The sequence below is a fragment of the Electrophorus electricus genome, chromosome 8 (genome assembly GCF_013358815.1).
Source record: "Electrophorus electricus isolate fEleEle1 chromosome 8, fEleEle1.pri, whole genome shotgun sequence".
NCBI lineage: Eukaryota > Metazoa > Chordata > Actinopteri > Gymnotiformes > Gymnotidae > Electrophorus > Electrophorus electricus.
Genome location: NC_049542.1, coordinates 2,793,288 through 2,808,813, shown reverse-complemented (window position 1 = coordinate 2,808,813; position 15,526 = coordinate 2,793,288). Strand labels below are relative to the sequence as shown.

The window sequence follows — 15,526 nt, the reverse complement described above, 5'->3', positions numbered from 1 at the left end:
GAAGTCTGTGATTCTCAGGTGTGTCTTCCCTTTCTCACCACACACACACACACACACACATACACACACACACACACACACACACCATTGCCTTTCCCCAGCTCCTCAGGCCTGGGGCTCTCTGGCTAAAGAGAAGTAATTTAGCTTATCTTATCCCTTAGACCTCCGAGCTGCCTTTTGATTCAACCGCCCCCTGCTCCTCATTTAGCCCGACAAAGATTGTCCTCGGAGATTGACCCTGCGAGTGCCCGGGGGGCCGGCGCCCTCACGCCAGTAACTAGATAACACACTTTATCAGCGAGAGGGAAATCATTGGCTCAGCGCAGCGCTGATAGTGGCATCAATCCAAGCCTGACACGGCTCAGGTCAGCCATTTATCTCCCACAATGCCCTGGGGCCATGCACACGCCATCTTGCTCTGCTACATCCGTTTTTTAATAACCTTGGCCGTGGTACTTTTTCCTTGCTTTTCTCTCTAATCTGCTATAAAGCTGTGAGTGTGTGTGTGTGTGTGAGTGTGTGAGTGTGTGTGTGTGTGTGTGTGAGTTCAGAACACAAGTAATGAAGGTGAACAGATTTAGTGAGATCACTTGGCCTTCGTGTCTCTAGTCCTTTGAAAACCCGCACAGACGCATACACAGACGTGCCCAAACACACAAACATGCGTGCATGCACACACACACATGCACAAAAGACACACATAGTAATTGCAGAAAGATAAAAAATTATCTCTGTGAGCGTGCTGACACATTAGTGACTATTAAGTTCTTTATCTGGGGATCAACTACAGATCGTATTCATTGATTTTTGTCTGGTATAAACCAGTTGTATTTTCTTAGAATGTTGACGCTTTCTTCAATATGGAGCATTTGTGTGTGTGTGTGTTCTTGTTATACCTTTCACCTGTTTTGTTTGTCTATCAAGGTGTGCGCACATGGTCTGTAACACCGAGGGTCTTATAACCTCTGTAGCCACCGGTCTGGGTCATCCTACAGCTTTGGGAGGGGCTTGTACCACGTGATGTCATAACCACACCCCCCAGCACCTGCTGCATGACACTTTCCTTGTTTCTATGCCACCACATGTCTTGCGCCCGACCTTTGTGTGTGTCACCTGTGTCTCGCGCCTGACCGCTCTTCACCACAGCTCTTCACCACAGCTCTTCACCACAGCTCTTCACAGCTCTTTACCACAACTCTTAACCACAACCCTTCACCACAACTCTTCATCACAGCTCTTTACCACAACTCTTCACCACAACCCTTCACCACAACTCTTCATCACAGCTCTTAACCACAACCCTTCACCACAACCTTTCACCACAGCTCTCCACCACAACCCTTCACCACAACCTTTCACCACAGCTCTCCACCACAACCCTTCACCACAACTCTTCACAATTCTTCACCACAACTCTTCATCACAGCTCTCCACCACAACCCTTCACCACAACCTTTCACCACAGCTCTCCACCACAACCCTTCACCACAACTCTTCACAATTCTTCACCACAACTCTTCATCACAGCTCTTCACCACAACTCTTCACCACAACCCTTCACCACAGCTCTTCACAACCCTTCACCACAGCTCTTCACTACAACCCTTCACCACAGCTCTTCACTACAACCCTTCACCACAACTCTTCATCACAGCTCTTAACCACAACTGTTCACCACAACTCTTCACCACAGCTCTTCACCACAACTCTTCATCACAGCTCTTCACCACAACTCTTCATCACAACTCTCCACCACAACCCTTCACCACAACTCTCCACCACAGCTCTTAACCACAACTGTTCACCACAACTCTTCATCACAGCTCTTAACCACAACTGTTCACCACAACTCTTCACCACAGCTCTTCATCACAACTCTCCACCACAACCCTTCACCACAACTCTTCATCACAACTCTCCACCACATCTCTTCACAACTCTCCCCCACAACTCTCCACACCAGCATCCGTGCGTGCCGGCTGCTCCGTTAATCAAATCGTTTCCCGCTGATTTTATTTATTCATCTAATAAACATGAATCTCAGCAACGTACCCAGTAACACACCTGTAACAGCCACAGATCATTTCATTAACGTTAATTCTACATTTTCAGTGTTTCATTCATGACGGTGCTAAGAATAATAACGCATTAATAACGGTCCGTTCACTTTAATGACAGATCTAATGGCATAAAAATGATTGTAAGAGAGAATATTAGGAATAATTCATACTCTGCCATTTCAATATTCTGACACCTTATTGACTGGGAGAAATAACCTCTGAAGCCTGTTTGCTTCCGCACATCTGTAATGCCCGTTTTGATTGGCCGCTGAGATAACAGACACTCCATCATGCGCCGACGTTGCTATAGCGATGCTCTCCGAGTGACGAAGGATGACTGCTGTAGGGAACGAGGAGGAGAGAGAGAGAGAGAGAGAGAGAGAGAGAGAGAGAGAGAGAGAGAGAGAGAGAGAGTGAGAAAGGGACAGAAAGAGACAGAAAGAGACAGAGAGAAGAGGTTAAATGGTGTCTCATCAATCTTAATGAAATGCAATTATTTCTAGCTGTATTAATCATCTCGGTGCGCTCGCTGCCGGCCAGTGCAGCTGCCCATCCGTCACTCTCTCTCTCTCTCTCTCTCTCTCTCTCTCTCTCCCTCTCTCTCTCTCCCTCCCTCTCTCTCACTCTCTCTCCCTCTCTCTCGCTCTCGATCTCTCTCTCTCTCTCACACACACACACTCACACGCACACACACACACACACACAGTTGTTTGTTTTACCAAAAACAGGGTCATTTTTCTGTTGTCCCATCAGCTCCTGGATGTGCTGCTCAGAGTGTGTGTGTGTGTGTGTGTGTGTGTGTGTGTGTGTGTCTTTGCGCAGCCACGGTGGGGTTGTGTGTGCTGTTCAGTGTTATGCGTGTGTACATGCGCACATGTGTGTGTGTGTGTGTATGCAACCATGGTGGGGTTGTGTGTTTTGCTCAGTTGTGTGTGTACACGCGTGCATGGCATCCATGGTGAGGCTGTGTTTTAGTGTGCATGAAGGCGGTACTCTCAGTTGTGGGTCACACCAAAGAGAGTGACCAGCAGACATCACGGTCACTTCACTCATCATCGTAGGGTTTTTTTTTCATCACAGAACTTATCAATCTTGTTATTATTCATCAAATTCAATGACATATTTTTCCTTTTAAACCCCCAGTCCCTCTTCAAACGTCCTCTGTGGGCCTGTATCTTTTCTTCCAGAGTGCCTCTTGGCTGAAGGCGGTGGAGCTCACAGATACTGACCCCTGGTGGGTGACCTGTGTAATTACGCTTAAATAAATAAATAGTGACAATAAGTAAATAGTGTAAATAACTTTTTAACAGCAGCATTTTGACTAATTTTGCTTTGCACTTTAGACCCGCGAGACGTAGCTCGACCCATCGGCTGATGGACCAGGCAGGCAGTTGCTGATGTTAAAAATCAGTTTAACAGAATAAAGATTTGTAATGAGGAGTTAAATAAATCATTCATAAGCTTCTTTTTGTACTGATGCACTTTATGTGTGGTGTTTGTTTGTCTGGTACATTTCGGGGCCTTTGGGAGCGGAAGTCTAGTCGTGATGGCTGTGAGATACAGAATACAGATAAACAAAACAGGTTTGGCTTCTTTCTAAAGGTTACCGGTTGTTTTTATAATCTGCCAATGTGTAGACATTTTTTTCTACAACCAGTCATGGGTAAAACCCGTAATGATTGTTTTGACATTTAAAAATAACAATTATAAAACCCACTATATATTATGAGGGTTTTTTTCTTATTTGTAAAACTTTTACCTTTTTGTTATTTTTGGAGAAAAAATCTTTTAACCGCGAGGAATTCAAACTTCGTCACAGATTTAAAAATCTATTAAAACAAGATAAAGGCAAAACGTTACCGTTTTCTCTCACATGGAGACGGTAGCAGTTACAAACGACAACAACATTATGGCGATTACATTATATCAGGTTTAATTTCAATGAGATGGAACAGTTAAACACGCTCAAAACCAAAAAAATCCAAATGTTCACATACCAAACGGGTAGAACAGATAATGAGGTTACAGTGAGAGAGAATCATTTAACATAAATGTCTAAAGAGACGACCAGTGGTCTGACTGAATCGAGGGTGAAGGCAGCTATGGGCACCGACAGAAGACGTATAATCCTGTTACGACTTCATGGAGCGTAATAAAACGCACAACTAAGATACATTTTCCCTGTGCGTTAACAAAAAGCGCATTGTCGATTCATTTCCGTTATTCTGTCATCACTTTATCCAGATCGGTGTACATCAAAACGCCGGTCAGCCTTTTTGATTCCAACATTCATCCGTTAATCAGGTTTTGTTCGTGATATATAAGGCAGAAGACAGTAATCAAGTGTTTGCCACAACAGAAGATTAATCCTAATTCTAATCCCAACATCTGTCATGTAGACCGAGGTATACGCACACACGCAAAAAACCCACCAACTCTTCATGTCTGTGGGGGGCGGGCGAAACATTTGGACATGATTTCTGTTCATCTTTTGAGTTGGTCCTGGGTTTTCCTTAAATTCAATACTTCCAGTGTTATAACATGGACACGCTAAGATTGCAACAACAACACATTTAAATTAGAACATTATTAAAAGAAAATCTCACCCGTGTTCAACCGAGGAGTCGAGCCACTGATTTCTTACTCTCAAAACTTTCTTTTAATTTTTCCCCAAAATATTTTTATTTTATTCAAAACCTATTTCAGGTTTATATTTGGTCTCAGCCCGGAGTCCCCACGACGAGACACAGGCCTCAGTAGTTAACAGAACCACGCGTGTTCGCACACTTGGGTCAGTGTACCACCTGCCAACACCTTCAACAGCCATACTGGAGCATTTGACAATAAAAACAAGAATCTTACACAAATGTGAACAGACTATTAGTACAAAACTACTCATTTCTTGTTCAATATTAATGTCACAACAAAAAATAAAAACCAAAACAAACCCAAAAACCCACAGCTGTTTACAAGAGAAGAGGTCACCATCTTTTCCCCACAATTCTGTTTTTTCCCTTTTTTTTTTAAAGGCCACCTAAGATTATGAACTGTATCCATAGTAACGAGCATCCATGGTCTAGCATCAGTACTGTGAGACTATAACACACAGAAAAAACAATCATATTTTCCTCAGCCCAACACAGTTTGTTTAAAACAGTCTTAGTATATTTATCTGCAGTGTAGAATAATACTTTTGAAACCTTAAAAAAATTAAGAGGCAGTTTGAAGAATGAGAGATTGTAAAATTCTATCATTAAATATTGTAGTCAGGGCTTTGAGAGAGCCCTCCTGCTAGGGTACAGAGACACTGACCCATGTCGGCGTCTGAAGCGCCTCCTTACTGCGGTAAAGCACCGGGGACGATCTCAAGGTGGAATCTCGGCGCTCTGTCTGTTTTTGTCCTCTTGCGGACACGTCCCTGGTTGTCTTCGGCGTCGGCGCTGACCCCACGTCAGCCACGCAGGTCGCACGGGGTCAGAGGTGAACAGAGCTAATGAGGTAGCCTTTGGCTGTAAACAAAATGTTTAAAAAAAAAGAAAGAAAAAGAAAAAAAAATTCCAGAAAAAAAACCCCAAAACAAAACAAAAAAACATAATGCACTCACTCAATGCAGAGAAAACATGGATCTTTTTCAGAAAACCACAAGAAAAACAACTACGTGTAACTCAAAGAGGTAGTTACTAACAGGTCGGTACGCGAGTGTGTGTGTGTTCAAAACAGTTTTGCGGAGTAAGTGGTGAGTTCTTCCCGAAAGAATAACATCAGTTTATTTGCTTCGTTCCCTGAGAGGTCGTCATCCTGAGAGCACACGTGGGTAAAAGCGTAAAAAAATATCTAAATTGGTGCCTTCTGACAGGATAAGAGTCCTGACCACTGACAGAATAAGAGTCCTGACCACTGACAGAATAAGAGTCCTGGTCTGTGCTATTTTCATGATTTGGTCTACTGCCATTTTCTTTTCTCTCAGATTTTATATTATACACACACACACACACACACACACACACACACACACACACACACACACACACACACACACACAGAGAGTCACAAATCTGCAATAGACATCAATGTTGAACCCCTTAACACAACTTGCCATAGCCTCTCGCCCGGGGCAGGACCAACACACTGCACGTGGCACATGCGTAATCCCCCGGTCTTTGGTACTTACAACCGCTACCAAAATAAATTCACTCGTCTACTTCCAAACCTTCCAGGGTGTATTCGACACAGCCGAATGATTTGTCAACACACAAGATTTAAAAAAAAAAAAAGAAGCTTTGCCAAGCAACCAGTCAGGAAGAGACGCACGTGGTTGCTAGGCAGTTCTCTTCTTTCTTCTTCACATTCAATAAGGTCAGAGAAGAGCCGTCCCGTCCCGAGACAAGGAACGGGAGCCAGCTCAATACACAAGAATACCCCCCCCCACACACACACACACATCCCACAGCAAACACTACTCTGCTCACAAGAGAGGAGGGTTTAAAAATGGCCAAGAGATAACGAGGGACAATCTAACAGATTTGGGTTAGACAATTAAAGATGCGGTAAGAGGTTTGGACTGTGGCATTTTAGGACTGTTTTGCACTAACCCCAAAAGTCTACCTCATCGGAACGTTGGTTTTCCGTATTTTAACATATACCTCATGTTTAGATGAGGGAGATGCCAAAAGGTGAAGTTTTCAACAAATATAGTGAACTGTAGGCTTATTTAAAGGTACAGTCCATGGAGCTGCTCTGGGCTGTTGAAATCACAGTGAAAGTGACCAAGTCAGATTTGCTGACTGATAAACAATCAATTACAGTAGCGGTTGCTCAGAAGTTAAGGTACTTGACTTGTAATTGTAAGGTTGCCAGTTCAAGCAGCTGTTGGGCCGCTGAGCAAGACCCTTAACTCTCAGTTGTGTTCAGACATAACTTTGGATAAAAGTGTCATTTAAATGCCTAGAATGTATGAGAGGAAAATGAACATGTTTGTTGTACAGTATAGAGCACCTCAGTTAAGATATTAAGACCAGTGGAAAGCAAGTGTGGCTAGTGAGTTAGCTAACGTCAACCGTCCTGCAGTAACTTCTGCCTTGTTTGTTCACTTTGAGACCCTAATCAGTCGCTGTCCTAATTAACAAATAATCCATAAAGAAGGATTCCAGTTGCCTGACCTTAACCATCTGTGCGTTTTCACACGATCAGGTGTAGCATTCACACAGAGCCAAAATCACAAGATCACAGACTCAGGAAAAGGGAGCAACGGCAGTTTCTGCGGATACACACGACGGATTTTACTTTTTTTTTGGTCGATACTTAGCCCCAATCGGCGCACGCCAGCGTTCCGAATTCAGAGAAACGTTTACGCGTCAGAAGCGTCATCGGAGCCACTTACTGGCCACTCGGATATTGCCGAGGGTTGGCATCTGGATTGAGGTGCAGAGGAGGTTCGGGATGCGGAGATTATCCCATATCCTGGTTCGGGATATGGAGATTATGGAGATAATTGAGAGAACATGTATTATGGAGATTACGGAGATTACGGAGATTACAGATATTAGCGTCAAGGCCGTTTGATTTTTCTAAATGGACATGTCCCAGTCTTGTGAGATGATCACATTCACATGTTGGGGCAGGTCTGTCGGGGCATGTCTGCCAAGCTTCGGGACACTGATTCTTACGTGTGTCTCCCAGTAATGACATCACTCTCGTTCCTGTCTGAGAAACCTTACTCGTGGTAAGATCCTACAGCCAGTAAAGACCTTCCATGCCAACGCCATGGGTTCACACCGAGCAGCGCTGCAGAGCTACGATTTCGTAGAAACCCGAAGCAAAACTCTGTCTGCCTTCCGTTCTCGAGAGGTGTGACGTCTCTGAAAAGTCTGAAGGGGTTACAGAGGTGACGCTGGCCTGACATAAGCATGAAATACCGTGCGACTAATAACCACCGTGGTAATCGTTAGCTCTGTTGACTACTTTCTTTAGTCGTTCAATGAATCGATTCATTATTTCTTGTTCAGAAGGAGACGATGATTTTGTTTCGCGATCTTGGGCTAATCTTCCGTTACAAGAGAGGCATGTTTAGGTTAGAAATCAAAAGAACAATTGGGGGTTTCTTGGCGGAGTCTATGAGGTCTGACGAAGCCTCTTCTTCTGCCAACACGACATTCCTCTACGACATCGAATACGTGAGCTTCGGAATTACATCAATATTCTTTTCCTGACAAAACGGGCCACTTTGCTATGGAATTCCGAGGCCAAAAGCTCAGATCTTACAAGAACCTTTTCGACAGTCCGGTATATTCCGTTCCATTGTGGTGTGTGGAAGAACTCTCCTCTGGGTCGCCGAGGCGAAACCGCTGCCTGGGAAACAGGCGATCGTTCTGAACGTTCTGCTGCCTCTTCCATTGGAAAAGCCCCTGAAAGCCTTCAGTCACACACACACTTTCCATGGGTGCATTTAATGCACACACCCCTCTCTTGCTGAAGACATTCTTGCTAGATTTGCATCCGCCTCGCTAATCAATAAAGAAATCTTATCACCAATTGCCTTTTATTAGCGGCGTTATTCGAGTCATTGATTAGCTGGTGGAACAAGGACTTCAGGTGAGATGCTACGGCGGGCCCTCAGCTCAAGGAACACCAGTGCGGCTCAGAGTGGTTGCGGAAAGCTTCCCAGAGCTCTAGACGGATGGAGGCCTAGCGTGAGTCAGCAAAACGGATAAGAGTGAGTCAGCAAAATGGGTAAGAGTGAGTCAGCAAAATGGAGCACGTGACTAAGCGGCCTCGCTCTGAAAACACCACCACCATCACTCTGAAAACACCACCACCATCACTCTGATGTTTTAAGTGCTTTCGTCTCAACACCTGAGTCACCAACATCCTGTATGAGGCCTCAGTTAGCTCCAGATCGCCACGGCGTCCAACGTTTTGCCAAACGTCGGGAACGGCGCAGGACTGTTGAGTTGGAAGTATCTGTCTTTCACAGTAATTGTGCGATATTATCCGTCATTTTGCACAAGAGTGCTTCTCCGAAGCCGTACAGTGGCGATTCCACAAACGCATTAAAATTCAAAACGCCAAATTCTTCCTTAAAATAGAGGGAAGGAAAAATACTGTGAGGGGTTGCATTTGGGTTAATCCGTTTAGTTTTTCCTTAATGAAATGCCGCCTTTTTCTCTTTTCTTACTCGTGTACAGCCAGCACCCGGGACGAGCTTTCGGGAAGGACGCGATGTCATAACGCGCGACGGCCCTGACGACTCTGCGTCATGGCAGTGAATAAAAGCTCACATTTACAGCCGAGAGACGCCAAACCCGCGCCTCCGACGACACTCCGCAGGGCCGTGCTTCCAGACGTTGCCTCCGCGCCATCGTAGCTACGGCTCCCGTGTTTCCGACGCCGTTTCTGAATCGGCTTAGTCTGGTTACGGAATGACATGGTCAGGGGGGGGTGGGTTGGAGACAGGGCTCTGCTCCGCCCCCTTTGCATGGTTTGTTGAGTCGCTGAATAAACTCTATTTAGACATAAACTCTCTTTTAAGAGGCACTGGGGTGAGACGGCGTCGCTGCACCCACAGGGGCCAGAAGACGAGCTCGGGAAAAGGGTCAGACTGAAGAGGTCAGACACCCGCGTGAGCCGTCGAGGGGCTGCAGCAGTACCGGGTAGGTTTGAGTCCATGACTGTCTGACCAAAACCAAAATCAACAAAAACAAACCAAAAAAAAACCCCACCTTAGCACTGTACAATGCGTCAGTCACCTACCTATATATATTGTTTTCATATACTTAAAACTTGATACTTTTTCATAAAATCTTAAAACACATATATTAATGCCTTACATTATTGTTTTGTTTTTTTTATGTAGTACTGTCAGTCACTAGACAGGAAACAAACGGAACCTAGACTACGGATATAATGCCTTTAAATATAAGAACGGTTTAGTCCAGCCTAAAAGAGATCGGCAGATATACGGCGTTATACGGCGCTCCGAACAGAAGGTTCGGATGAACACACGCATCCAGCATCTCCAAGCTCACGTGCACCAGCACACACACACACACACACACACACACCGTGTTTCAGTTAGAGGGTTCTGAGCAGCTGTTGGTTAACTGGAGGACACATAGCTGTAATCACGAAGGTTTATGATGTCACAGAGGCTCGTGACATCATAAACATGGCGTCATTCCGTGCAACTGGTTTCTGACTCTTTTTGGTAACAGAGTGGAATGAAATAAAACACATTCTCAGTAAGAGTGGACTGACGAAAGTAAACCGATGAAGACCACGAGGTCGATTACAGCTCACATTCAGCTCAGTCTCCATTTTCTCTGACTACAGTTTTGATTATTTGAGACAGCAACACACACACACACACACACACACACAGATCCAAAGACCGTTGCCATAGCTGCACAGGAAGAGAGGACCTCCCTTGTTACTCAAGCGTGTGAGGTAGACAATGCCAGGTCCAGGCTCTCTCAGAATGAGGTGAAAGGTCAAAGTTCAGAGGTGAGCTTGCAGTCAATCTCGAGGTTTCCTCCAGCGCTGGGCGTGAGCGCCCCGTCGAGGTGGCTCGTCCGGAGGAGGAGAGGGGCGCTCTTGGGGGAACGAACCGAACCGACCCCCACCCTCCTGGGGCTGGGTGGATGCAGCGCAGGGTGGGGGCTCCTGAGAACTGGAAGGTGACTCCGCCCCCTTGTGGGGGCATTGGGACACCATGTGCATTACACTCTGACAGTAGTGGCATTTCTTTGGCTGAGGTGGCAGGCCGCACTCTTTAGCATGGTGGTCCAGGCCTCCACAGTTGTAACACCTAAACACACACACACACACACACACACACAGAGAGAAAGTAAAGAATGAGTATGTTTAAAATAATACTTTGACCTATGACCCCAACATGCCATGAGCCCAGCCAATCGCCATTAGAAACAGGACGTCGTCGTGACGTCACTGCGTGTGCTATTGTCACCATCCTGAAGTGATTTTAAATCTTTACGTAAAGTGAAGTAAAACCATCAACTTTGACCCAGGGATATTTACTGGGCAAAACCTGTTACTAGGGTTGGGTACCGAGATCCAGTTGGAATGCGTCACTGGTTCCTGTGTGAATGTTGCACATGGTGTCTACAGCGTCTACGATCAAATCACACTGCGGATCCTGGTACCTCCTTTCTGTGCGACTTAAAGGGGTAGTTGGGAGAACGACGTTTACACGATTTTTCCCCAGCTGGACGTGGTGGAGATACGTCCGGAGTGCAACTTCTGCTTTAGATTAGAACAAAAGCTATCAGCTGATAACGCTGCTAACACACACTACCCACCATGTGGACATGTGAAAAAAAAAACCTCACAAGGCTGGGAGACCTTTATTAAGACCTGCTTGTGGTCTGAGCAGGATGCGAGAAGATTTGGGTATGCGATACCGGGCAATGAGGGTCAGTGAGAGGCAATTCTATATTAAATACTCCATTTAATAAACAAAACAAAATGACACTTTTTACGTAGCTAGTTAGCTGCTTTGATCAGTCATAAAAACACAGGCCAGACAGATATGACATAAACCACAGTGACATTATAGATGCGACATAAACCATACAAGTCTTTGACCCGTTCAGGAACTCGGACCGCCGTCACAGATCTGACCAGCACGCTGCAAGCCTGGCGTTTGTCCACCAGGGGGCGGCGGAACTCCGTTCACCGGTTCGTCCAAGCTTGCTGTCGCATGAACCCCATCCGTCACTCATCACCGGGGCGGTGTGTTACTAAGGAGCCCGCGGTTGCTACGGCGGAGGGGCGGGGGGGCGGGGGGGGGTCTAAATATAGACCGTCGGATTTCACGGTGCGGCAAAGACCCCGACGGACGTATCATACAGCGTTAATGTTAATTTGGTAATTAATATTGACATATTAACCGGAAAGGAATATATAAAATATTCAATTTTAATAAAAGTACGACCTACATTTTGATGAAAAATAGATCATGTGCGGTAACAATAACTCACATTTAAATACGAGGTGCTGGCTAGCATTTAGAGCATACTGTTCATTTTTACATTACTGCTGTTGTTTATAGGCTAATGACATTTGTTCGATACCAAAGTGTTTTTATGAACCTTTTTAAATTTAATTAATTGCATAAAGGTATTTCTGTAATTAGTCAAATGTAATTTTCCAATCAATTGTGGGGCCTCATTCAGACTGAATGTTCTTCATACCATTTTATTATATTTTAAGCAACACTGTTTTATACACGGAAGCTTTTTCTTTGTTAGTTCTTCATAAAAGCTCATTTCTAAGGTTCAAGGAATTGAATGAGAAGAACTTCAAGCTGATTTCACAAGAAAACACACAAATGTTTGATAACCAACAAATTAAATAATCATTAAAACATTTAATATGACTGAAAGAATAAAAAACAATTAAAAGTATTTCATTTTTAAACAAGAAGCTGCGTGTAAACTTTACTCATCTGTGCAAACTGGACAAACGGTCAGTCCTTTTTTCTTAAATAAGTTTTTAATTATATATGTGGGGACATCACATATTTTATCTTATAACCTGCAACACAGAGATTATTAATTGTTATAACAAGCAAAACCATTCTGATAGCTCTTTTAATAGGCCGTTTAAACCGAGGCAAAACTTATAATATGATGTTCACTATCTGCAGCAATTTTTAAAAATCCAGCAAATTAGAGGTTAGTCTCCTCCAGGTTTATTTCAAATATAGTTAGATCACCAATTTTATTTTAGTTTGGATGTTGAACTTCAAAAGGGGGGATATGGGATTCATTTTTGGAAAATAATAAGAGAAAATGATGTTCAGATTTTACCACATTCCGATTATGGAAACAGCTAATGTTAAGTGCAAATTAATATATGACCCTATCCTGTTTTCTGGTTGTTTCTTTGTCTCATCTTGTGCGGAATACTTATAAAAACTGGAAAACCGAAGATTTATAATTATGTTTCTGATCTGATAATGTTTAAGTTGATGTTGAATATCCAGCCCTGTTTAAAACGTCTGCTGGACAGATGAGTCACTTTCACAGTTAGACAGTTAGATGTAGCGGATAATGGCATTGCATCATTTATGTAGTTTGACTTTTTATCCTGAAATGAAACAATGTTGTCGTATAATCTACCCAATAAAAAAAAAATCAACCGAATTAGTTACTAAAGAAATACTAAAGAAATCTTTCGAACAGTTTTGACCGGAACGGTTGACTGCACCGTTGCGGAGTAACTGGGAATTCTTCCATAAGAGAAGCAGACATGGCGGTAGGGCAGAAGAGATTTCTCCAGGCAGCTGGGATCAGGGATCAGTCCTGCAATTACTGAGTGAGGTTTTCGCTCTCTCTTTCACCGTTTCCAGATCAGTGCCGCCGGTCACAGAATGCATTCAGCCCCAGATGACAACGTTTTACGTTAACCCCATAACATGCCCACTCTCAGCAGGGCTGAAACCATGGCAACCATTCCTAGAGTACAGACAGTTTCTCCTAATTTAGAACAAACGGCATCTAATCATGATCTATTCTGTAGAAATGTATTGTGCTTAAATTGAACTATTGTAATGCTATTCCTAATGTTAATAATAACTAATATTACTATATAATATTACTATTACAGTCTAACTAATATTACTATTACATATGAAAGTGTGTGTGTCTATGTGTGAGAGAGAGAGAGAGAGAGAGAGAGAGAGAGAGAGAGAGCGAGAGAGAGAGAGAGACAGAGAGAGACCATGCTTTGATGGTTGTGTGTGTGTGTGTGCATGTGTGTGTATGTGTGTGTGTGTTACCCCTTTAGTCTTTTCTACCTAAACGCAGACATAATCAAGTCCAAACCCAAGAGGCATTAACAAGGTTCGCCGTGTGGTCCGTTACAATACAGGGAGAACAAACCAGTCGGCTCACTTCCTCACTGCTACAGCAACAGGAACCGGGCCAGAACTGGCAGAACTGCACGGACACGTTATTCCAACACTTATTACGGGAATCTCTAGGATAGCTATGAATGATTCTGTCCATTCCTGTAGAATAATGTCATAGTGTCAAAAACCATCAAAGCAACTTTGATAAAGTGAACATTTGTTTACTGAGCAAGTCTTTGCCTATGGTTCGGCACACACATACCAAGCGTTACATCTGCAGCATGGGACAGTTGTTTAAATATTATTCCTTACTAAAGCATTCCTTAAAAGGAAGATATTTTTGTTAAAACATGAAAAAACGCGCACCAAAATCCGATGACATGAGTCAGTCATCTGTTTGACTTGTCACATAAAGTTCCTGATTTTCATACCGGTTTGATCGGAATGTGTTTTACCGTGGTGTGTAACGCCAGTCACGCCAATTTAGCTTTGTTGATTTCAAATGACTTTGTGTGTGTGTGTGTGTGTGTGTGTGTGTGTGTGTGTGTGTGTGTGTAGGGGGGGCCTTTTCTAACAGTCCGCAGGGCTTCCCAAGCATGGTGCTAAGCAGATGTATCAAAGGAACATAGGCTTGTGATCGCCAGCCAATCACAGTGCTCTGAATACTCACACTTCTCCCACATCACTGAAAACAACAAAAAATAAATCACCAGCTAAGAATTATTCGGAATTCCTGGTGCGAGTCCTAAATGGTGGTCAGAGAGTCTTCCCGAGGTCGGTTCCTTGTTGCGGGCGTACACGCCACTGCGCAACATTCTATATTTACTTCCTCACGTCACAAATACGTTTCGGTTAAACGTCTCCTTCACGTGCGAACAATCCTAAAGAAAAAGGCTCCAAAACAGGATCTTAGTGTGGTTTCCACGTGTCAGAGTCCACACTGTAGGACGGGTATTAATGCAGAAGGGCTTCTAATTCTATGCTACAAAGATCTTTTTTTTTCCAGTTTCACAAAAAATAACAAATGTCACACACTTCGTAAGGTTAGTTGCTGATATATATATTTTTTATTCTATTAAACTATTAAAGGTCAGAACACCTCCACAGTGCAACCCAATTAAACCATAGTTTACAACAGGACAAACACACACACACACATCACCCTAATGGATGAAGTGAGTAGCTTCTCATTTGTTAAACAACCATGTCGAAAGACACATCCTGTGGTCGTGGAAAAGATGTTAATCTGTTTCAGAAGGGTGCAATTATTGGCATGCATCAAGCAGAGAAAACATCGAAGGAGACTGCTGAAACTACTAAAATCGGGTTAAGAACTGTCCAATGCATTATTAAAAAGTGGAAGCACAGTGGGGAAACTTCATCTTCCAGGAAGGAACGTGGTCAGAAAAAAATGTTGAATGATCGTGATTGATGATCACTTAAATGTGTGGTGAAATCAAATCGTAGAAAAACAACAGTAGAACTCAGGGATATGTTTAATAGTGAAAGTAAGAGCATTTCCACACGCACAATGCGACGGGAACTCAAGGGATTGGGACTAAGCAGCTGTGTAGCCTTAAGAAAACCACTCGTCAGT

At 43.7% G+C, this 15,526-nt stretch overlaps 1 protein-coding gene across 2 annotated transcripts in view; it reads right to left on the bottom strand.

The window, feature by feature from the left end:
- Positions 1-9,388: 9,388 nt before the first annotated feature.
- The window catches only part of lin28b (lin-28 homolog B (C. elegans)), a 29,474-nt gene continuing 23,336 nt past the window's right edge, over positions 9,389-15,526 (bottom strand). For both annotated transcript variants that reach the window (XM_035529464.1, XM_035529465.1), the window contains one exon: positions 9,389-10,863. In XM_035529464.1, the coding sequence (XP_035385357.1) occupies positions 10,572-10,863 (292 nt within the window). In that variant the 3' untranslated portion in view covers positions 9,389-10,571. The remainder of the gene's footprint in view (positions 10,864-15,526) is intronic.